Below are 24,933 nucleotides of genomic sequence, written 5' to 3'. Positions count from 1 at the left end.
TAGAAAATTCCACAAATAAGCCAAGTGCATCACAACCTTCACCAAAATATAACATTAACATAGTTTAATACCTACACTGGCCTGGTTGTAAGTACAATCGTTCACTGGGGGCTTGTCTCCGTCACGACATCTAAGGACTACATTTCCCAGGTTGACGTGACCTATGACGTTACATGTATGCGCCGATCTTACAGTCGTTGAAGAGCTCTATGGTTAATAGAAAATACTAGCTAAGGTTTGTGCAAATTACAACAAAAATGTGGTTTCTAATAACGATTTTCTTGTTTTGTTAGCTGCCTGGTCACATTGAATAAGTGTTAATATAACTTGGAGTATCTAGCTTTGTTCACCGGATATCCACTGTGGGCAACATTACCTTTACTTGTTAGCACACGGTATTACAAGCTATTTTGAGGTGGTGATAGCTAGCTAACATTTCTGTACATATCACATAATTAATTTTTTTTGGAAACGGTGCAAATGTAGCTAGGTTAACTCGTACACTAGTGTGATGATGTGGTGACGAAATAGCGAAATAAGATGACAGACTAGTGTGTATTTGTTTGACAAGTAACGTTAGCTAGGGTTATTTTCTCTTAATGAGATGCCTCCTAATGCCGACTGAAAGAAATGCATCAAGTCTTCTTAACCTGTAATTATGTTTACCTGCATGTGATAAAATGGGTTTAGTTGGGTTTATATGACACATAAAATGCCCCGATTGCAGTCGCTGCCTCTCGTTAGTAAATCTCAATTAAAATATGTATTTCTGAATATTTAATAGATGTGCTATAAACATTCATAAGGTAGTTAATGGTTTTAAAATCAGTCAACGGGGGTTTAAAAGGTGAGGACTTTCCAGTGCACTCAGTCGTGCAATTTACACCTTTTAGGCTCTGATCTCAAGTCTGTTCACAGAGCATGATGTTAATACTCCCCCTTTTACCTAGATCATAAAAATAATGCCTGGTTCAGCTCTCGAGACGTAGAGGTAGTATGAACATGTGTAAAAGACATACAGCAACCTGTAGGACATACATAGCAATTTCAGTTTGGCGGGTATCAATGTAAGATATGACGACTGTGTGATCACCAGCACTGGTTGCCAGCTACCTTTGGGATGTGGTGTGGAGAAGTGAATGAACGTAGCAAATTATTGTGAAAGTAAATGTTTATTATAAGTTTATAGTTAATAAATATGTAAAGAATATTCAGCCAAGCTGCTGAATAATTCCTGTGTTACAATACAAGGGCTCTTCATTGGCTCTTATGGAATCACTTGTATAGTGCTGGGTTTTCTTACTGTTGACAGTTTGACTTCAAAACACTGGTGTGCCTACTGTCACACCCAAATTGATGAGAGCCGTCATAACGTTTATTAGTTACTAGAACCTGACCGATAAAGAGTTTTTAAGGCCGTCACCGATACAAATATTTGGTTAATAGAATCCGATACTCTGATTATATACTTTTACTTTTCTACACTTAGTTATTTATGAGTTCTCACTAAATAATGATAATAATTTGCGTTATTCTCACAACAGAACAGGGACCATCAAAATATATTAAAGTTCTGATAATAAAATGTATAAAAATACAACTTAAGATATGGAAATTAAAGTCCTTTGAAAAAAAAGCAATAAAAAAAATTAAAAAAATCTGTGTTATAGCGCGCCCTCTGGAGCGCCAACTATGCAATGCCAAGATCTCCTAACAATAGTTGACCATCCGTTTATATAAAACATTTATTATGAATAAATATTTAAAAAATAATATATAGCCATTAGAATACTGATACTAGTCGATACTGTAGTTGGAAAGGCCTAATATCGGCTGATATATCGTCCCTTGATATATCGGTCAGGCTGTATTAGTTGTGCAGCCTGTGCAGTATGCTATGGTAAGGCAAAAATGCTGATTAAAAAAAGGTCTACTTAAGTGTTTGAACAGTTAAAGACCCAACACTAAATCTTAAGTATGATCCGTTTAGCAGTCAGACACAACATATTTTGTCATTCCCCCTTGTTAAAAATGCTTGGAATAGCTGACATTTTGTCTATTTTTTATAACTTTGGCCTAGTCTCTTTGTGTTTCTTTTAACAGTCACCATGGTGATGAAGTCAGCGGATTGATGATGATGCTGGCTGGGGAATGGGCATTCAGAAAAGATGAAGAGCAATGCCAACTGGGTAATTATTACACATGAATTAGGGCGCGTGCAAAGGTACAGGCTGTGCTAGTGATTTGGTGTGTGGGTGTGTGGGTGTGTGGGTTGGAGTGTGCAGTTATGAAAGGTTTGATGTGTTCCCCTTTCTTGTCCTCATCCTTTATGCAGAGTTGAACCTTGGAGAGTTGCTTCATGACAATGTGAGTAGGACAAAATGCTTTTTGCACACTCACCCTTTAAAGAAACACAGTTCGCTCAAATTACAAAAAGAAACCCTGTCAGCACACGCCAGGTGATGTGAGTCAGCCTGCTTAACCTCCCAAAAAACGGAGACACTAACGTTCTTCAATGGTGGCAGGTTTGGCTTGTTCGAGGCCATGTCAGCGATAGAGATGATGGATCCTAAGATGGAAGCAGGATGATTGGAAACCAGGTCAAAAGGAAAGTGCTCAACTTTGAACAAGCTATCAAGGTGCAGTACCGCTGACCTCCACTGCCGCACAATGAAAACATTTTAACCTCCACTGTATAATAAAGCACCAAGTCATTTGTATTACTGCTTTTGTTTTGTCTGTATCTATCTATCTAACTATCTATCTATATATCTACTATCTATCTATCTATCTATCTATCTATCTATATAGGAAGGTGCCATCAAGGTGAAAGACCTCAGTCTTCCTGAACTCATCGGAACATAGACACTGTTCTGCGTTTGGTGAGTTTTACTTTGTATACTGTAATCGTTCAACATTGTGGGACTTGGTGGTGATAACAATCTGAGAATGATGTGATAGAAAACACAAAACTGTCAGTATAAATAATAAATGGCAAGCCACCGTGTAGTACAAAAAAAACTCAACAGACAAACAATGGGAAAGAATCTGAATAAAAAGTCCTGAAGGTGTTTTAAGTCACTGTGTTAATTTTAAATCGGCACCACTGCAGGAAACCAGTGTTCACGTGTGCATGCTGGTGTGTATTCCTAGATCACGTGGTGAGGGCCACCTCCTGGCGCAGACGGTATTCACTGTCTGTACGTCCAAACCCGACCTGATCGAGGAGCCAGCCCTCAAGCCTTTGCCCTTGGCATACTGAAGGTGTTGTGACATCGCCGAGAGAAAGTCAACAAGGCGCTGTGTTCGAGGAGGTAAGCAACTTGTAAGAAAAAGTGCGTGTGTGGGACAATATGAGAGCTATGGTATTTATGTAAACTTGTTTTGATTTTTTTTTTTAAAGTGAAATTGCAAGTGATAACTGTCATATTTATATGAATGAAGGGTTTCCCTCATAGTTTTGTAGGAGGATTCCAGGCCATGACCTATGGCTCAAGATGGCCAATAGTAAAAGACCGGCGGGTGACAGGTACAAGTACTGTATTGTAACAGATTATTACATCTGCAGCTTTACATATTCTAAGGCCATAAGATATTACTGTTGATTCAGAGAAACAAAGTGAGGTAATCTCTCTCTCATTTGTTCCTACCAGGAATGCTAAAAGACGTGGAGGATGAGTTAAGAGGAAAGTTAAGGTATTGTTGTCGCCCTGTAAGTACAGTCTTTGCCGTTTCAGTGAAATACTGTTATTACTAATGCAGAGTATTGTTTTTATATTGGGTTCTCTCCTACTGCCTCAGAGCACCCGCAGTCGACAGGGTGAGCAGCGAGTCCCCGAGGTTGAGCTGGAGGTAAGTCAGGTCATTCTCCATGTCTGAGGAGTTTTTGCTTCTTGATAAGGCATGTTTTTGCAATAGCATTTGGACCAGAGATCTTCGCAGGGGGTCTGGGACCCCTAAGGGGTCCTCAGAGTCAATGCAGGGGGGCCTCCAATATTGTATAAAAAAAAATTATAAACCCACACTGCTTAAGGTGTATTGGGAGGTAGGGACTAAGGTAGCATCCACAGACACAGTTCTCCTAAAGATGTCTGTGCACATTTAGTTCTAAATTACAACATGATTTATAAAATCATGCCAACAATTGTTAGGCTATTTGAATAGCTTAGTAGTATATGCAAAAATAGTATGTATAAAGGCCGCCTTACAAGTTATGTAGGCCCAGTTTATTATGTAACTTCATTTTATACATTATGTAGTAGGGGGTCTTGCTCCAACTTTCTTTCAGTAGGGTCCTTGGCTTAAAAACATGGAAGATTCCTTATTTAGACCATCTAAAAGCTAAACATGAGTGTTTTCTGACTGATGTGGCTGTAGTTTTAACATAAAATACATACTGGATGACTACAAGTAGACACAGATTGCGTTACAGTCTTTATCCCTTTATACTATCTTTGTAGCCTAGTATCCCAACATTTCAGCCACAAACTAGACTCGAAACATCCTCTCAACTCTGCCTTTGTTAGAAGTAGTTTTCCATCTACTAACTATCAGTGTGTGGCACTCATATGCCTTTGGACACTCTACTCTGGAATGTAGCTGTTGAAAGAACAAAAAGTCAGCCTTTCTGGGCCTTGGAAAGCTTCAAAAACTAATTAGGAAATATGTGTATTAATAGCTGTGCATGTACGTGTGAGCCTGTTTAATGTTCTCATTCTGTATTTTCCAGCATCAGCAGTTTTTGGCACTTTTCAATAGATCAAGTTCACACGCCTCTACTGACAGCACTGATCCTTTACCAAGAAAGAGGTACTGCAAATACAGACACACAGTTACACAATGCATGCGAAATGACTACCACAGGATTTAAAAAGTTCTTCTGCATACTGACCTCTTAGGAGGATTGTATTAAAGTAAACTGATAGACACTTATGCACGTATTTTAAATGGTCAATTTCTATCCTGGATTTATTTGTTTTTTGTTTACGGTTATATCTATTCAGACCAGCTCGGTGGGCGAGGCTCAAAAGCTTGTGGCTCAGGCCAGCTGACCTTTTATCAGCCATTCATTCAGTATCAGCACGGCACTCCAGTCACAGAATGATACCACTAAAGGAGGTAACACACGCACACAGACACCCAGACAGACACCACACACACACACACACACACAACACACACACACACACACACCATTCAGTCGTAAGTTGAGCTGCAGCACATAGTTTGACTTGGCGTGAGTTTACGAACCAACAGCTCTAAAAGACTTCACAAACAACACCACACACACAGCTTAGAATTACGTGTGGAATGATCAGGGCAACTGAATAAAAGAAAAAATCACATATGCATTGTGGCTCCACAGCATTCAGTAAGTAGTGTCGTCATGGCAACAGAGGTACAATACAGTGCACACGTAGTACCTCCCAAACCATAAACAGAACTCCAAACAAGTGTATATGTGACCTTTTTAGTGTTTTTTATTTCTTTTTTCCGTGTGTATGCGCAGACCACCCCATCAGATGGGCTTTGAGCTGGTCAACCAGAGACTGCTGCCCCAACCTTTCCTCGCTACGCCAAGATCATTAAAAGGGAGGACATGGTGGCCTACTTTAGCAAGCTTATAGAACGCATCAAAACCGTCTGTGACGTGATCACACACCAACCTGCATGGCATCTGGTAACACATTTTCAGGATTTTACTTACATTTGGACGCAGCTTTTGACTTTCTGTGTTTTGTTGTTTTTAAGTCGATCACCCTTTTTTTTTTTTTTTTTTTTAGGACTTCTTGTGAGTTCAGTGAGCAGTCTCCCTGTGTGCTCTCCAGGTCTCTACTTCAGGTGGGGTAACCATTTTAATTCTTTCACTGCTTTTTGTCTCTAATGCCTTTTTAAAGCCCACTGTATGACAACTGAAGGGATTGTTTTCTTAAATCCAGACAACGTTCCTGAAGATAATAAGAAAGTGTTTGGGACACACCTGATGCAGGACATGATTAAGATGCTTGAGATACTTTGTAGCCCACCTGTCCTCTCAAGTAAGTCTGTCTGTCACTGTAAAGTATTAAACCCATATCGTGAAATCATTATATTTTGAAGTCATCTATTTAAATGGTTGATTTGGAAATTGCTTTGTGTGTGTAAGCATAATATTCAAATCACTGAGTAAGCTTATTGTGTGGTGTCTCTCTCTCTCTCTCTCCTCTCTCTCTCTCCTCTCTCTCTCTCTCTCCTCTCTCTCCCCCCCTCCCCTCCAGGTGTGTCTGTTCAACAACCACCAGGCCAAGGATTACATTGACTCCTTTGTTACGCCATGCTCCAGGGTATGTTGTCTTTACTGTTCAAAGTTCTTGTCTCCTGCAATGAAGGCTTATAATTATTATGGGGAATTACAATAGTTAACTTTTGTGGCTGCTTTCACTTCAGCATAAGTTTGTTTTTTCGGTTGATGAATTTAAACTTAGATGTTTAGGAGGAGAGTTAAAGATGCTGCCTCAAAAGAGGACGATGACACAGAATCATCTGCTATTAGGATTGTTTGCTATTTTGGAGGTTGGGTGTACACTGCTGTATGGACCATCTATCATCGATAGGCAGTGGGCAGGTGGTGAACCTGTGTGGTGATTTTTGAGTCTTGTCATGTTCCCTGCAGCCGTTCGCAGTGATCAGATCCACGGACACAACCGAGCTCGACAGAGAGACAAGCTGGGTCACATTCTCGAAGAGTTTGCCACACTGCAGGACGAGGTGAAGCAGCGTTTTTTTTCAATATTTAGACACACAACTTAAGTCACACTTTCACTGCATTTTGCACTGCACAGGACACCTACTTGAGGTCTAAATCAGCGGGCTGATATTATCGGCCGATATTAGGCATTTTCCAAACTACCGCTATCCGCATTTATATGGACGATAATGAATATTTAAAAAAATAAAATTAAAACCAATGAAACACCTTTCAACCGTGTTATGGTTTTGCGTTGCATAGTTTGTCCACCAGAGGTCGCTCTATCACGTCCCTGTTTTTATTTTTACATTTTATTATCAGAACTTTAATATATTTTGATGCTTCTCTTTCTGTTGTGACAATTAAACAAAACAAGTTTATTTTTAAACGCCTTATCAAATTTTTTAGGGGACTCACAAACAATTGTTTTGTTATGCGTTTCTGAATTACTTTTTTTTAATGCAGTATTTGATGTTGGGTTCAAGCCCTCGAGTAAAAAAAACACTTATTGCTTTTCTTTGCAAAGGGGAATGAATACTGAAAAAAACATTCAGCAGTTTCCAAAGCATTCTCCTTTCACACAGTCACAGCTGCAAGTTATCTTATCTACTCTGCTGACTCGACACTCCGTGTCTAAGTCCTCGTCTCAAAGCTTTTCTTCATTTCTCAAGGTTTTAAACATCCATGATAAATATTACACAATATAATTTGTTGGTTCCCACAGTCGGCCGATAATAGAATTTAAATCAACAATATTTGTATTAACATTTGACAATCCTCTATCGGTCGGGCTCTACTGAGGGTCAGTTGTGATTTATCATTTATAAACCAACTACTAAATTGTTCTGTTGTGGTCTGCAGGCGGAGAAGGTGGATGCAGCCTGCATAGCTTGCTGATGAAACTCGAGCCTCAGCGACGCATCTCGCTGTCTGGGCACCTGGATCCTCTACCATAAACTGAGGATCATGATCCGAGTATTGCTGAGTGGTTTTGAACTGGAGTGTACAGCATGCATGAGTACTACTACATCTACTGGTGAGTGCACACACACATTCTTTATTCATGTTTTAAAAGCATTTTTTTATTTTTGCAAAGAATAGAGCCAGTACCGCAGCAATGTCTGATACGTCAATAGAAATACATATACATGAGAAAGGCAAGTGACATTGCATATGATACATCCATGTAACCAAGCTATACAGCCTATACAGAGATACAAAAAAAACAACAAAACAATTCAATCAATTATTATAGTATCATCATAACAAGAGTTATCTCAAGACACTTTACAGATAGAGTAGGTCTAGACACACTCCAGAATTACAAGGACCCAACAGTTCTAGTAGTTTTCTCCAGAGGCAAGCAACAGTGCGACAGTGGCGAGGAAAAACTTCCTTTTAGGCAGAAACCTCGGACAGACCCAGGCTTTGGTAGGCGGTGTCTGACGGGCCGGTTGGGGTTAGTGGAAATAACAAAAATAGAAAAAATAGTAGTTTGTAGCAGTTCTTTGTGGTAGTTCATGGCTAGCAGGGGCATGTGCGCCTTACAAGGCACAGCCGGAGTAGCTGGGCACCGCAGAGTGTAGAAGAAGGGAAAATGTCTTGAGATAACTCTTGTTATGAATTGATACTATAAATAAAATTGAATTGAATTGTTTTGTTGTTTTTTGTATCTCTGTATAGGCTGTATAGCTTTGTGTTACATGGATGTATCATATGCAATGTCACTTGCCTTTCTCCAATGTATATTTTCTATTGACGTATCTAGACATTGCTGCGGTACTGGCTCTATTCTGTTTGCAAAAATATAAAAAAAATGCTTTAAAACATGAATAAAGAATGTGTGTGTGCACTCACCAGTAGATGTAGTAGTACTCATGCATGCTGTACAGCTCCAGTTCAAAACCACTCAGCAAGTACTGGATCATGATCCTCAGGTTATGGTAGAGGATCCAGGTGCCCAGACAGGCTAGATGCTGTCGCTGAGGCTCGAGTTTCATCAGCAAGCTATGCAGGGCTGCATCCACCTTCTCCGCCTGCAGACCACAACAGAACAATTTAGTAGTTGGTTTATAAATGATAAAATCACAACTGACCTCAGTAGAGCCCGACCGATAAGGATTGTCAAATGTTAGATACAAATATTTGGTGATTTAAAAATTCAATATATCGGCCGACTGTGGGAACCAAACAAATTATATTGTGTAATATTTATCATGTGAATGTTTAAAACCTTGAGAAATGAAGAAAAGCTTTGAGACGAGGAAAGCTAGACACAGGAGTGTCGAGTCAGCAGAGTAAGATAAGATAAACTTGCAGCTGTGACTGTGTGAAAGGAGAATGCTTTGGAAGACTGCTGAATGTTTTTTTCAGTATTCATTCCCCTTTGCAAAGAAAAAGCAATAAGTGTTTTTTTTACTCGAGGGCTTGAACCCAACATCAATAAATACTGCATTAAAAAAAAAAAGTAATTCAGAAACGCATAACAAAACAATTGTTTGTGAGTCCTCACTAAAATAATTTGATAAGGCAGTTTAAAAATAAACTTGTTTGTTTTATTGTCACAACAGAAAAGAGAAGCATCAAAATATATTAAAGTTCTGATAAATAAAATGTATAAAAATAAAAACAGGGACGTGATAGAGCGACCTCTGGTGGACAAACTATGCAACGCAAAACTCATAACACGGTTGAAAGGTGTTTCATTGGTTTTAATTTTATTTTTTAAATATTCATTTATCGTCCATTATAAATGCGGATAGCGGTAGTTTGGAAAATGCCTAATATCGGCCGATAATATCAGCCCGCTGATTTATAGACCTCAGAGTAGGTGTCCTGTGCAGTGCAAAATGCAGTGAAAGTGTGACTTAAGTGTGTGTCTAAATATTGAAAAAAAACGCTGCTTCACCTCGTCCTGCAGTGTGGCAAACTCTTCGAGAATGTGACCCAGCTTGTCTCTCTGTCGAGCTCGGTTGTGTCCGTGGATCTGGATCAGGCTGCAGAACGGCTGCAGGGAACATGACAAGACTCAAACAAATCACCACACAGGTTCACCACCTGCCACCTGCCTAGGGCTGATGATAGATGGTCCATACAGCAGTGGTACACCCAACCTCCAAAATAGCAAACAATCCTAGAATAGCAGATGATAGTCTGTGTCATCGCTCTCTTTTGAGGCAGCATCTTTATATCTCTCCTCCTAAACATCTAAGTTTAAATTCATCTACCGAAAAACAAACTTATGCTGAAGTGAAAGCAGCCAACAAAGTTAACTAATTGTAAATTCCCCATAATAATTATAAGCGACTTGCATTGCAGGAGACAAGAACTTTGAACAGTAAAGACAACATACCCTGGAGCAGTGCGTAACAAAGGAGTCAATGTAATCCTTGGCCTGGTGGTTGTTGAACAGACAACACCTGGAGGGGAGGGGGGGAGAGAGGAGAGGACGGAGGGAGAGAGAGAGAGAGAGAGAGAGAGAGAGGAGAGAGGAGAGAGAGAGAGAGAGAGACACACACAATAAGCTTACTCAAGTGAATTTGAATATTATGCTTACACACACAAAGCAAATTTCCAAATCAACCATTTAAATAGATGACTTCAAAATATAAATGATTCACATGATATGGGTTTAATACTTTAACAGTGACAGACAGACTTACTTGTAGGAGAGGACAGGTGGGCTAACAAAGTATCTCAGAGCATCTTTAATCATGTCCTGCATCAGGTGTGTCCCAAACACTTTCTTATTATCTATCAGGAACGTTGTCTGGATTTAAGAAAACAATACCTTCAGTTGTCATACAGTGGGCTTTAAAAAGGCATTGAGACAAAAAAGCAGTGAAAGAAATAAAATGGTTAACCCACCTGAAGTAGAGACCTGGAGAGCACACAGGGAGACTGCTCACTGAACTACAGAAGAAGTCCTAAAAAAAAAAAAAAAAAGGGGTGATGACGACTTAAAAAACCAACAAACACAGAAAAGGTCAAAAGCTGCGTCCAAATGTAAAGTAAAATCCTGAAAAGTGTTTACCAGTATGCCATGCAGGTTGGTAGTGTTGATCACGTCACAGACGGTTTTGATGCGTTCTATAAGCTTGCTAAAGTAGGCCACCATGTCCTCCCTTTTAATGATCTTGGCGTAGCGAGGAAAGGTCGGGGGCAGCAGTCTCTGGTTGACCAGGGGCTCAAAGCCCATCATGATGGGGTGGTCTGCAGCATACACACGGAAAAAAGAAATAAAAAACACTAAAAAGGTCACATATACACTTGTTTGAGTTCTGTTTATGGTTTGGGAGGTACTACGTGTGCACTGTATTGTAACTCTCTGTTGCCATGACGACTACTTAACTGAATGGCTGTGGAGCCACAATGCATATGTGATTTTTTCTTTTATTCAGTTGCCCTGACTCATTTCCACACGTAATTCTAAGCGTGTGTGTGGTGTGTGTTTGTGAAGTCTTTTAGAGCTGTTGGTTCGTAAACTCACGCCAAGTCAAACTATGTGCTGCAGCTCAACTTTACGACTGAATGGTGTGTGTGTGTGTGTGTGTGTGTGTGTGTGTGTGTGTGTGTGTCTGTCTGTGTGTCTGTGTGCGTGTGTTACCTCCTTTAGTGGTATCATTCTGTGACTGGATGCCGTGCTGAATACTGGAATGAATGGCTGATAAAAGGTCAGCTGCCTGAGCCACAAGCTTTTGAGCCTCGCCCGCCGAGCTGGTCTGATAAAGATATAACCGTAAACAAAAAACAAATAAATACAGGATAGAAATTGACCAATTTAAAATACGTGCATAAGTGTCTATCAGTTTACTTTAATACAATCCTCCTAAGAGGTCAGTATGCAGAAGAACATTTTTAAATCCATGTGGTAGTCATTTACGCATGCATTGTGTAACTGTGTGTCTGTATTTGCAGTACCTCTTTCTTGGTAAAGGTGATCAGTGCTGTCAGTAGAAGGCGTGTGAACTTGATTCTATTGAAAAGTGCCAAAAACTGCTGATGCTGGAAAAATACAGAATGAGAACATTAAACAGGCTCACACGTACATGCACAGCTATTAATACACATATTTCCTAATTAGTTTTTGAAGCTTTCCAAGGCCCAAGAAAGGCTGACTTTTTGTTCTTTCAACAGCTGGACATTCCAGAGTAGAGTGTCCAAAGGTCATATGAGTGCCACACACTGATAGTTAGTAGATGGAAAACTACTTCTAACAAAGGCAGAGATTGAGAAGGATGGTTCGAGGTCTAGTTTGTGGCTGAAATGTTGGGATACTAGGCTACAAAGATAGTATAAAGGGATAAAGAGCTGTAACGCAATCTGAGTGTCTACTTGTAGTCATCCAGTATGTATTTTATGTTGAAACTACAGCCACATCAGTCAGAAACAACTCATGTTTAGCTTTTAGATGGTCTAAATAAGGAATCTTCCATGTTTTTTAAGCCAAGGACCCCTTAACTGAAAGAAAGTTGGAGCAGAGACCCCCTACTACATAATGTATAAAATGAAGTTACATAATAAACTGGGCCTACAATAACTTGTAAGGCGGCCTTTATACATACTATTTTTGCATATACTACTAAGCTATTAAAATAGCCTAACAATTGTTGGCATGATTTTATAAATCATGTTGTAATGTTAGACATAAATGTAGCACAGACCATCTTTAGGATGAACTGTGTCTGTGGATAGCTACCTTAGTCACTACCTTCCCAATACACCAGTAAGCAGTGTGGGTTTATATATTTTTTTTATTAACAATAATTTGGAGGCCCCCCTGCATTGACTCTGAGGACCCCTTAGGGGTCCCAGACCCCCTGCTGAAGATCTCTGGTCCAAATGCTATTGCAAAAACATGCCTTTATCAAGAAGCAAAAACTCCTCAGACATGGAGGAATGACCTGACTTACCTCCAGCTCAACCTCGGGGACTCGCTGCTCACCCTGTCGACTGCGGGTGCTCTGAGGCAGTAGGAGAGAACCCAATATAACAAAAACAATACTCTGCATTAGTAATAACAGTATTTCACTGAAACGGCAAAGACTGTAGCTTAAACAGGGCGACAACAAATACCTTAACTTTCCTCTGTAACTCATCCTCCACGTCTTTTAGCATTCCTGGTAGGAATAACAAATGAGAGAGAGATTACCTCACCTTTGTTTCTCTGAATCAACAGTAATATCTATAATGGCCTTAGAATATGTAAAGCTGCAGATGTAATAATCTGTTACAATACAGTACTTGTACCTGTCACCCGCAGGTCTGTTACATTATTGGCCATCTTGAAGCCATAGGTCATGGCCTGGAAGTCCTCCTACAAAACATATGAGGGAAACCCTTCATTCAATTATAAATATGACAGTTATCACTTGCAATTTCAGCTTTAAAAAAAAAAATCAAAACAAGTTTACATAAATACCATAGCTCTCATATTGTCCCACACACGCACTTTTTCTTACAAGTTGCTTACCTCCTCGAACACAGCAGCCTTGTTGACTTTCTCTCGGGCGATGTCACACACCTTCAGTATGCCAAGGGCAAAGGCTTTGAGGGCTGGCTCCTCGATCAGGTCGGGGTTATGGACGTACAGACAGGTGAATACCGTCTGCGCCAGGGAGTGGCCCTCAAGCCACGTGATCTAGGAATACACACCAGCATGCACACGTGAACACTGGGTTTCCTGCAGTGGTGCCGATTTAAAATTAAACACAGTGACTTAAAACACCTTCAGGACTTTTTAATTCAGATTTCTTTTTCCATTGTTTGTCTGTTGAGTTTTTTTGTACTACACGGTGGCTTGCCATTTATTATTTATACTGACAGTTTTGTGTTTTCTATCACATCATTCTCAGATTGTTATCACACACAAGTCCCACAATGTTGAACGATTACAGTATACGAAAGTAAAACTCACCAAACAGCAGAAACATGTGTCTATGATTCCGATGAGTTCAGGAAGACTGAGGTCTTTCACCTTGATGGCACCTTCCTAGATAGATAGATAGATAGATAGATAGATAGATAGATAGATAGATAGATAGATAGTTAGATAGATAGATACAGACAAAACAAAAGCGAGTAATACAAATGACTTGGTGCTTTATTATACAGTGGAGGTTAAAATGTTTTCATTGTGCGGCAGTGAGAGGTCAGCGGTACTGCACCTTGATAGCTTGTTCAAAGTTGAGCACTTTCCTGTTGACCTGGTTTCCAATCATTCCTGCGTCCATCTTAGGATCCATCATCTCTATCGCTGACATGGCCTCGAACAAGCCAAACCTGCCACCATTGAAGAACAGTTAGTGTCTCCGTTTTTTGGGAGGTTAAGCAGGCTGACTCACATCACCTGGCGGTGTGCTGACAGGGTTTCTTTTTGTAATTTGAGCGAACTGTTTCTTTAAAAGGGTGAGTGTGCAAAAAGCATTTTGTCCTACTCACAATTTGTCATGAAGCAACTCTCCAAGGTTCAACTCTGCATAAAGGATGAGGACAAGAAAGGGGGAACACATCAGAACCTTTCATAACTGCACACATACAACCCACACACACACACACACACACACACAAAATCACTAGCACAGCCTGTACCTTTGCACGCGCCCTTAAATTCATGTGTAATATTAACCCAGTTGGCATTGCTCTTCATCTTTTCTGGAATGCCCATTCCCCAGCCAGCATCATCATCCTCAACTGCTGACTTCATCACCATGGTGACTGGTAAAAAGAAACACAAAGAGAACTAGGACAAAGTGTATAAAATATGAACAAATGTCAGCTATTCCAAGCATTTTTAACAAGGGGGAAATGACAAAATATGTTGTGTCTGACTGCTAAACGGATCATACTTAAGATTTATTGTTGGGTCTTTAACTGTTCAAACACTTTAAGTAGACCTTTTTTTAATCAGACATTTTGCCTTACCATAGCATGAACTGCACAGGCTGCACAACTAATACAGCCTGACCGATATATCAGAGGGACGATATTATCAGCCGATATTAGGCCTTTCCCAACTATCAGTATCGACTAGTATCAGTATTTCTAATGGCTATATATATATGTTTTTTAAATATTTATTCATAATAAAATGTTTTAATATAAAACGGATGGTCAACTATGTTAGGAGATCTTGGCATTGCATAGTTGGCGCTCCAGAGGGCGCGCTATAACACAGATTTTTTTAATTTTTTTTTATTGCGTTGTTGTTCAAAGGACTTTAAGTTCCATATCTTAAGTTTGTATTTTTATACATTTTATTTATCAGAACTTTAATATATTTTGATGGTCCTCTGTTCTGTTGTGAGAATAACGCAAATTATTATCATTATTTTAGTGAGAACTCATAAATAACTAATGTAGAAAAGTAAAAAGTATATAATCAGAGTATCGGATTTTCTATTAACCAAATATTTGTATCGGTGACGGCCTTAAAAACTCTTTATCGGTCAGGTTCTAGTAACTAATAAACGTTAATGACGGCTCTCATCAATTTGGGTGTGACAGTAGGCCACACCAGTGTTTTGAAGTCAAACTGTCAACAGTAAGAAAACCCAGCACTATACAAGTGGATTCCAATTAAGAGCCAATGAAGAGCCTCTTGTATTGTAACACAGGAATTATTCAGCAGCTGGCTGAATAATTCTTTACATATTTATTAACTATAAACTTATAATAAACATTTACTTTCACAACATAATTTGCTACGTTCATTCACCTTCTCCACAGCACATCCCAAAGGTGAGCTGGCAACCAGTGCTGGGTGATCAGCACAGTCAGTCATATCTTACATTGATACCCGCAAACTGAAATGGCTATGTATGTCCTACAGGTTGCTGTATGTCTTTTACACATGTTCATACTTTACCTCTACGTCTCGAGAGCTGAACAGGCAGTATTTTATGATCTAGGGTAAAAGGGGGAGTATTAACATCATGCTCTGTGAACAGACTTGAGATCAGAGCCTAAAAAGGTGTAAATTGCACGACTGAGTGCACTGGAAAGTCTCAGCCTTTTAAACCCCCCGTATGACTGATGTTTAAACCATTAACTACCTTATGAATGTTTATAGCACATCTATTAAATATTCAGAAATACATATTTTAATTGAGATTTACTAACTGAGAGGCAGCGACTGCAACCGGGCATTTTTATGTGTCATATAAACACACTAAACCCGATTTTATCACATGCAGGTAAACATAATTACAGGTTAAAGAAGACATTGATGCATTTCTTTCAGTCTGGCATTAGGAGGCATCTCATTAAGAGAAAAATAACCCAGCTAGCTAACGTTACTTGTCAAACAAATACACACTAGTCTGTCATCTTATTTCGCTATTTTGTCACCATCATCAACACTAGTGTAACGAGTTAACCTAGCTACATTTGCACCGTTTACAAAAAAAAATTAAATTATGTGATATGTACAGGAAATGTTAGCTAGCTAGTATCACCAACCTCAAAATAGCTTGTAATACCGTGTGCTAACAAGCTAAAGGTAATGTTGCCCACAGTGGATGATCCGGTGAACAAAGCTAGATAATCCCAAGTTATATTAACACGTTATTCAATGTGACCAGGCAGCTATACAAAACAAGAAAATCGTTATTAGAAACCACATTTTTTGTTGTAAATTTGCACAAACCTTAGCTAGTATTTTCTATTAACCATAGAGCTCTTCAACGACTGTAAAGATCGGCGCATACATGTAACGTCATAGGTCACTGTCAACCTGGGAAATGTAGTCCTTAGATGTCGTGACGGAGAACAAGCCCCCAGTGAACGATGTGTAACTTACAACCAGGCCAGTGTAGGTATTAAACTATGTTAATGTTATATTTTGGTGAAGGTTGTGATGCACTTGGCTTATTTGGGAAATTTCTATTCTCATCCTAACAGCACATAAAACCACGCAGAGAAACGTACTATCGCGTTGTTCACTGACAGCACCTCTGACAATTGGGGCTGGTCTCATCACAACACCATCAGGGCGTTTCAGGCAACGCTCGGACACAGTGGCGGCCCCCCTTATCTTGGAATTGGTCCACCCTGAATGGGACAGCAGTTCCTTTTCATTCAGGTTCGTAAATTCCTTGTTCTTGTTAGTGGCATGCAGGGTTAGCTATTGCTTTAGCTAACACCGTTTAGTGTGCTATTTATTGTTAGCATATTCTTCCGTTAGCTAGCCTGCTGGCGCAGACAGGCGGTCGTTATTGAGTGACTAGTCCAGCAGGTGCAGCGGACACCAGCCACAGCTTATCAAATTTAGCATCTTGCAAAAACCGCCTTACCTAGCTGTTCACCTTGCTAACAATAGCCTAATAACAGTGACTAACCCAAATGTCCATGCAGGCTGCTGTTATGACGATATATACTATCATGTTTTCTAAATAGAGTTTAATTTGTGGTTTGTGGAAGCAGGCAGCCCTCAGGGGTCACAGTGGACAGGCTACCGACTGTCCACTGTGAGCTGGCCTCCGCTACATGTCAATTTCACAATTTGTTGGAAAAAAAACTTCAACTAGATTATCCCTAACACACAAGGCTATATATGGTTTGATCTAACTGCTCTTACACAGCCCATACCTACCAAAGCGTGACCTATGATCCTCCTCTGGTTGTACCTGTCTAATAGGATGTGTTAAATGAGTTTTTAGCCAGTTTCTTTAAAAGCTTATTTTTAATTGGAAAAAATACTTTAAATAAGTTATTGATGTGTGGTGCCAATTCTGGCATTTGTTCCCCTTATAACTGTATTATATGTGTTATTGGTTATAAAATATGTTATTTGTCATGTAAGCACCATGTAAGTTATTGGTTAAAAATGTTAGTTGTCATGTAAGCACCATATAACTTACTACACTATGTTGTTAACTGATAGCTTTTTTACATTCTACAGTAGCATTGTTTATGACTGACCTTATCTCAGCCCATAATGCTCCTGACCTAATCTAATTGTGGGAGACTTGTGAAAATGCAATTCATTAAACTGTTGCTGTAGTCACATGCTAGACTTTATTGCTGAATGGTTGTGTTGTTTGATATATTGCATCAGACTGCTAGTATTGCTTTTTTTTCCCAATCCTTTTGTTAAAATAACCTTGTCTATGGGGCCTTGTCTCTAGACATTTCAGATCTGCAGAATGTAGGGCAGCCGCTTTTTGTTTTGTGTAAAATCATGCAGGACTTTCTATCTGATAGTAAGTCCTGGTAAAGTCAACATGGGCCATCTCTCTGCACATCCTGGACAGTTCACACGCTTGTTGGACCTGGACAGATCAAAACATTCACAGCTATGGGCAGTTTAGGTTGATCGTCATCTGATTTTAATAAATAAATATATATATATATATATATATATATATATATATATATAGTTGCAGGGCCGACTAGAGCCTGTGGGGCCAGTTGTTCAAAGGTAAACTGATCAGACTTTGGTTATCGGATTGGATCAAATCTTGAAAATGTGTTGTTCAAAAGGGAAAGAAGGAATCTAAAATCAGATTAAATCACGGAATCCAATCCTAGTTTAATCTGGATCAGGATTAAACCTTCAGTTTGTGTTTTTCAAAACTTGTCGGTAGGATTTGGAAACAGGATTATCCTGATCCCAACAGGGGGTAGGATTTCAAGGTGGATTCCAGGAAGAAAATGTAGTAAAACAAAAAAAAATTGGTCAGATAATACATTTGTATCATTTAGTGAATATACTTTTATTTATATTTTTCACTTGACTTGTGTAACCGTTGTAACAGTGATAAAGTAAGTATACATAGGCTACCAATTAAGCTATTCAGTATAGTAAAGTAACAATAGAATAAAAATTATCTTGTCCCCATGAAACAATCCCCCAAACAGATTTTAATAACAAACAAAGATAGTATATTCCACTTTTTTGTCATTCATCACCGTATATTAATTTCAAAGAAACAATCACCAGAGATGAGCCTGTCTAAAATAATGTCTGGTCTCTCGTCCTCAGATGAAGAAGAGCCCTGAACACTTTATTTAATTTTTCAAGACATTTTTGAAATATCAACAATGGATTTGTTCATTTATATTTGTTTTTTATTTGTTGTGGCTCAGATGAGGGGTCATCAAGTAAATTATGAATGGAAATGGATGTTGTGTTGTTTTTGTGTGTTGTCTCAAAATAAGAACCACTTACAGGGACCCCATGTCGGCTCTTCTACCTGTTCTTTACATAGCTGGCAGCCCACATTGTTATATGTTGTCCTAGTTAGAGGACTGGTAATCCAGATTTGGTAATCTTGACAACTGTGTATCTGGATCAGGGTGATCCAGTCCAATGTTGCTTTGAAAAACTGACATAAAAGTAAAACGGATAATTTTGATCCAGATTAAATGTTTTGAACTGGCCTGAGATCACAACTGAGGGAATTCAGTGGGATCTCTTTTGGAACACAAGGCAAACACAAGGTTTATGATGCTCATTTAAAAAATTGTACAGTATGTTTATGTTTATAAGGTCTTTATTTTCTTTCTCTTGCAGACGACATGAAATGTTGAAGTAGTTAAAATGAACAAACCCAAAATGGCCACAGAAAAAGGGTGAGTTGCTTTGCAATTTAAAGACAAACTAACTTGTCTACACAAATACACATGCAGTCTGATATGTAGTTTTTGTTTTGAAAGCTGCTTTGTCACAACTATCTGTTCACTCACTCACTCACTCACTCACTGCTTACCTTATGTTATCCGTTATGTGATCCTGCTTTTGCACTATTCGGCCTTGTAACTGTCTATGCACCAGTGTTTGTCCCCGTTGTTTGTGTTCAGTATCCTAAACAGTTATATTTTTGTAAAACGCAGCAGATTATTAGTTGGCCTTGCATGAACCTTCCACGTTTATTTGCCATGATGAAAATAACAACACTAATCATTAGTGCAGTGGAAACCGAGCTTGGAATAAACCTCCTCAGTGTATTTATCCTGATCAAGTTTGAATATTTATAATTCTTCATATTTTTAGTAATCTGTCTTAATTCATGTGATTTATGCAGTGTGTTTATTTAGGCTTTACTTCTCCTTCAGTATGTTTTCCTTTTGTCCAGACTTGCATCACTTGTTTCATCATACTTTCCATTTTTTTTCTTTTACTGACTCCAACACACACACACACACACACACACACACACACACACACACACACACACACACACACACACACACACACACACACACACACACACACACACACACACACACACACACACACACACACACACACACACAGTCTCTGTCTCTCTTTTTTCCCCCTGTCCCTGTGTCTCTCTCTTTATAAGGACATATGAGAAACTCCGCTCCACTGGGTACCATTACAGAGTTTTCATGTTAGCTATTGCTCTACCAACAACTGACCTAACCTTCTGTTTCCAGCTAAGCACCACTGAGCTAAGATTATAAATGGGGGATGGGTCACTAAAATAGAGATTGGTATTTAAACATCGCTTGCCAATTTAGAATTTTCTTAGCATTGCACTATATTACAGAAAAGGCTATTTTTGTTGGTTATTATTTTGGCTCAGACATTTCTCTCTCACGGTGGGTTTATAAGGCCATTTGCACATATGAGGAGCTGCTTTATGTTTGTTTTCCAGTGTCGCTCAGTGCTACATAAACTGAAACTGATCCATCATACTAATCCTTCTAATCTCAGACATGGAGCAGGAAATCATGACAGATTTTTCTTTCAGCACATGCTTACATATTAAAGCATCCACTTTCTGTGGTTTTGAATACAGCACCATGCAACATAATGCTGTGTGTGATACTCATGTGATCTCTGCCCTTTCCAGATGGAATTGAATATGCAATATATATTTATATATATATTTACTGTATTCATAATTTCTTCAAATACAGGCTTGAGTTTATTATTTAAGTTATCCTTTTTACAGATATCCTTGTGCTAAAAGTGTGTTTGTGTGTGTTTCCAGCGTTCCCAGTAACTCCAGGGTACTCATGCTCCTGGGCCAACTGGAGAGGATGAATGGGGAGGCCATGGTGAGGGATGTCGAAACGGCAAGACAGATCACCGCAAAGATATTTCATCTCATACAGACACAGGGTGAGAGCAACACAACACAACACACACAAACATGTTTGTTCAGAGACATTTGGTATGTGTATATTGGCATTTTTTTACTCGTTACTCCGCTGAAGTACAGTATAAGCCTTAAACTGCATTGTTGGCAGTGCCTCATACCTGCAGTGAAATTTGTTAATAGAATAAGTTTTTCTTGTTACAGTAAATTACAAAATCAGTTTAAGGAAATGGACCATTGTTGTGTTTAATACATATGCTATACAATATACAATACAATAAAAGAATAGACATACAGTAACATTTCCCAATAAATAAATACCTGCCATGGACAGACTCCGGCAGGAGCAGATAGTGGTACTCAAAGTCGCTTTACAGAGCAGAATAAAAGCTCACCAAGAAAAAATAAAATAGTTGTGGTAGTGGAAAGAAAGTTCAAATAGTTGAGTTTTGAGGTCCTTTTTAAAGATAGATAGACCGTTGGGGAGGGTGTTCCAGAGGGAGGGGCTAGCAGCTGCAAAGTCGCCTTAGGTTCAGCACTTGGTCTGGATGGCTTGCAGCAGGTTAGTGACTGCAGACCTGAGGTGAAGGAGGTTGCGGGGGGCATTAGAGTACTAGTAGGACTGGGCAATATGAATAAAAAACATATCAAGATATTATTGACCAAATATCTCAATTCTCAATTTTCACAATTAGATTTTTGGATAAATAATCATCACTAATGTGGATATAATGACTAAGTGGTTAGCCGCAAATAAAAGAACAGTCTAAGTTCAGAAAAATTACATCACTTTACTGTAATGCAGCCTTCAAAACCAAAAAAAGACAACACTTACCATAAAATGATATTAAGATATCCAAAATCTAAGGTGATATCTAGTCTCATATCACAATATTGATTCAATATTGATATATTGCCCAGCTTTATATTGGAGTTTGTTGAGGTTCTAGTTGGGTGAACCGTAGAGGATGCTATTGCAGTATTCTAGTCTGGAGGTTATGAAGGCATGGATAAGTGTTGCGGCAGAGGGCAAGGAGGGCCAGAGGGGGGGGCAGTGTTATTGAGGTTGCAGAAGGCGGATTTTGTAACCTTTTTACTGCGGGTTAGAAACTAGAGGGTGGGGTCAAGGGTGATTCCGAGGTTGCGGACCTGGCCGGAGCCATCGATGTCCAGTGAGTCTGTAGGCATTTTGGACAGACACCAATAGGCACCAATAGTCTGTCTGTTTATTTGAAAGGATACTCTACTGATTTATTATGGTCCTCCTATATTTCGTTGGAGTCACAATGGACAGTTGTGTAGTGAGTGGTTCTGCTGCAAAACCAAAAGAACCATAGGAGCACCAAAGATGTCACTGCCAGTCACCAAAACATGAGACACATAGGGTATACAAACTGATAAAGCAATTAATTTACCACAAAATAATCTAGCATCAAGAATAATTAAGTCAAACAAATGGATGGGAGGAATCTGCACAAACAGTAAAGTAGGGAGTTGATGATTGAGAATGTGCCTGATGAATGCTGTGCTGTAAAATCAAGGTAAAGGAACCAAAAGACACAGCGCCCCAAAGGACTGACTGCTGCTCTAGTTTCTGTACATTAGGGCACAGTGAGCCGGGGTGTGTCCCTGTCCCATGTTGCTGATTACCCTCCAACAGGTCTGCAACCCTGGAGACTGAAAGCCAAGCAACAACAAAGCACACCAAGCAGTGGGACCGTCACATTTATTCCACACATTCTTCTTCCTTGTCAAAACCTGGAGCCTACATTACCCACAATGAAACCTGAAGGACAGCAGTTCAGTCAGAGATTTTATTTGCAAGCTTTATACAACTTTTATCACATACAGTAGTACTCCTCAACAACTGTAAACTAACTTTTTTTTAAATTTGCCTTTGAAATACCTTGAAGCGCAGCTTCAGCCAGTCAGGTCGGGTTGATTCATTCATTAAAAATGTGTGCAATGTTGTGTAAAAAGAGATGGGTTACTGCACGGGTTACTGCACCGGTAGTCAAAGTGTGGCTGGATTGATACGGTGTCGGCTGATCTGGTTCTCTGATTACTCTTTTGAAAGGACTATAGAGAAGAAGATCTGACAGCAGAAGAAGAAGGCATTGTGCCGCGTCGTAGTGTAGAACATACTGAAACATGAGTGTGTGTGTCTCTGTGACCAGGGTGCCACTCTGAGGAGCTGGGATGAATAGAAATCTCTGATCCAAGCATCATTGCTTTAACAATTTAGTTGATTAATGTGTTTGTGAAACTGACCAAAGAAATTGCCACAGCTTCAATACTTGTTTATGTCATTTATTAAACAAAAATGCCAAATTATTCTGTTCTACTACTCAAATGTGATGAGTTTTTGCATTTCTCAGTTTTACATCATCATAAATTGAATATATTTGGATTTGGGATCTTGGATTTAGTATTTTTTTTTTTGTATTACTGTTACATGTATGTACGTATGTTTATGTATTAGTATGTGTGTATGTTTATGTGTACGCATACATATATATCCTTTTTTGTGTGTGAGTATTTGCTTTGAGCATCACTGTGCCATGGGGTGGAGGGTGGAGGGTGGGGGTCGGGTGGGCATAGAAAGCTGTGCATAACTGCAGAAGTAACTTTCACTTGGACTGTCACCTGGAAATTTAACCTGGGGGATATATATATATATATATATATATATATATATATATATATATATAATTATAGTGACATACAGTACAAGTCAGACATTTGGACACACTTTCCCATTCACTTGACTAGGTTTACCACAGTACTGGCAGTTTGAACTGTTTACTTTTTCCCCATGTGGATACAAACCATAAACTGTGTATTAATATTAACAGTCTATGATACAAACCTACAAACTCTATATTTTTGTTACTAGCTCTCATATTAACTTTGCCCTGGAGCTAGTATTTTTTTTTTTTTTTTTTTAGTCACTGGGATTTCCATTGTGGATTTTTTGAGTGAGGACAACTTGTAATCACTTGAGGCAGCGCCTTAATGAAGCCTTTGTGTGTGTGGGTGAAGAATTCTGCTGAGTCATCACTTAGTATTTTGAGCCTTCAGGCATACTTGCCCTCTTGTGCTTTTCTTGAATTTCATCTTCCCATAATTCATTGCTTCCTCCCACTTCAAAGTTTTCAAATTTTTAGTTAATCCAACACAACTAATGGGCACAGTGGAAAGGATTCTGTTTGTGACCCTTCCAATCGTGATATGTCAGCTGTTCCTCTCTCATCTACTGCATGGCTGTCTGTCACACCCTGCTTGCAGCCTCAACTAGAAATGTGTATGAGCATGACGTTGGTCCTGGGGCTGGTGGGGGGTCTTTGACCCTGTTCACAGTAATTATACACCAAGAGACGGGCTTTGCTGTTCTAATGTCTCATGTTCAGAGGTTTACAGCTTAGGAGGCAGTGAAGACACATAAGTAGAGCTATCCTATACAGTTGGTGTTTTCAGATTCTGGTAGCGTGCAAGGGGAGGTGCTGATTACTAAGTTCATGGTGTCCTGCCCCTAAGTTCAGTGTTTGGTACACAGTTGGAGGTTTGACTGGTGAAGCTTGTAGCCTTAGTGGGATGGAGAAATCCCAATGAAAGACTCTTAGGTGTTTAGATTCATAGCAGACCTGCACAACGTTTTGGATTCCAGAGGCAGTGAACCTGGGATTTTGGAAAACAGGACATCTTCTCACCCAAAGCTTTGGTGAACTTTGACACCTTTTGTTATGAAATGGAGTACAGCTACACCCGGACATACTGTCAATCTGCGGTCTCCCCAGACCCCCCGGGTAGGGTCCAGAATGATGAAAATATTTCAGGTCGTTTGACTCAGACTCTGAAAAATCTATGAAGGATCACACATATATTTTCCTTTTTCTCATGCCAGGTCAGATTAGAACAATCCGTCTGTTTTGTACAACCTCCACAGTTCATGTGCCACAGTTGACTAATATCTGCAATCACTAGAAAAGACATAAATGATGGTTGTTGAGGTAAATTAAAGGGCAACGTCTAAAGGTTATTGTGTAGATCACAATTAGAATAAAATCATTGGCAGAATAAAATCTTTGGAATTGCAGTATATGGATAAATAACAGCATGATGTATGGTTATTATTAT

At 39.3% G+C, this 24,933-nt stretch overlaps 2 protein-coding genes and 1 long non-coding RNA gene across 6 annotated transcripts in view; 2 read left to right on the top strand and 1 right to left on the bottom strand.

Annotated features, from left to right (window-relative positions):
- Nucleotides 1–16,561, bottom strand: part of naa35 (N-alpha-acetyltransferase 35, NatC auxiliary subunit) — a 20,409-nt gene extending 3,848 nt beyond the window's left edge. Inside the window, 18 exon segments of the mRNA XM_032515078.1 lie at nt 8,585–8,763; nt 9,636–9,734; nt 10,080–10,146; nt 10,390–10,496; nt 10,595–10,641; nt 10,644–10,653; nt 10,761–10,939; nt 11,334–11,448; nt 11,648–11,731; nt 12,640–12,690; nt 12,803–12,846; nt 12,977–13,043; nt 13,200–13,367; nt 13,644–13,718; nt 13,894–14,008; nt 14,168–14,201; nt 14,318–14,443; nt 16,374–16,561. Coding sequence (XP_032370969.1) covers nt 8,585–8,763; nt 9,636–9,734; nt 10,080–10,146; nt 10,390–10,496; nt 10,595–10,641; nt 10,644–10,653; nt 10,761–10,939; nt 11,334–11,448; nt 11,648–11,731; nt 12,640–12,690; nt 12,803–12,846; nt 12,977–13,043; nt 13,200–13,367; nt 13,644–13,718; nt 13,894–14,008; nt 14,168–14,201; nt 14,318–14,438 — 1,562 coding nt within the window. The 5' untranslated portion in view covers nt 14,439–14,443; nt 16,374–16,561.
- On the top strand, nt 3,683–4,756 carry LOC116688913 (uncharacterized). The gene is made up of 3 exons (XR_004331881.1): nt 3,683–3,696; nt 3,802–3,852; nt 4,730–4,756. It is a non-coding gene; the product is annotated as an uncharacterized LOC116688913 (long non-coding RNA).
- The window catches only part of agtpbp1 (ATP/GTP binding carboxypeptidase 1), a 31,580-nt gene continuing 23,166 nt past the window's right edge, over nt 16,520–24,933 (top strand). For 2 of the 4 annotated variants that reach the window (XM_032515072.1, XM_032515071.1), the window contains exons 1-4: nt 16,520–16,538; nt 16,628–16,808; nt 19,242–19,300; nt 20,689–20,819. In XM_032515072.1, the coding sequence (XP_032370963.1) occupies nt 19,269–19,300; nt 20,689–20,819 (163 nt within the window). In that variant the 5' untranslated portion in view covers nt 16,520–16,538; nt 16,628–16,808; nt 19,242–19,268. Of the gene's footprint in view, nt 16,539–16,627; nt 16,809–19,241; nt 19,301–20,688; nt 20,820–24,285; nt 24,603–24,933 lie in introns of those variants that run through there. The other 2 variants (XM_032515073.1, XM_032515074.1) reach the window with 2 other exon arrangements.

Source organism: Etheostoma spectabile, chromosome 5, assembly GCF_008692095.1.
Source record: "Etheostoma spectabile isolate EspeVRDwgs_2016 chromosome 5, UIUC_Espe_1.0, whole genome shotgun sequence".
NCBI lineage: Eukaryota > Metazoa > Chordata > Actinopteri > Perciformes > Percidae > Etheostoma > Etheostoma spectabile.
This window is presented reverse-complemented; position numbering and strand designations above follow the sequence as displayed.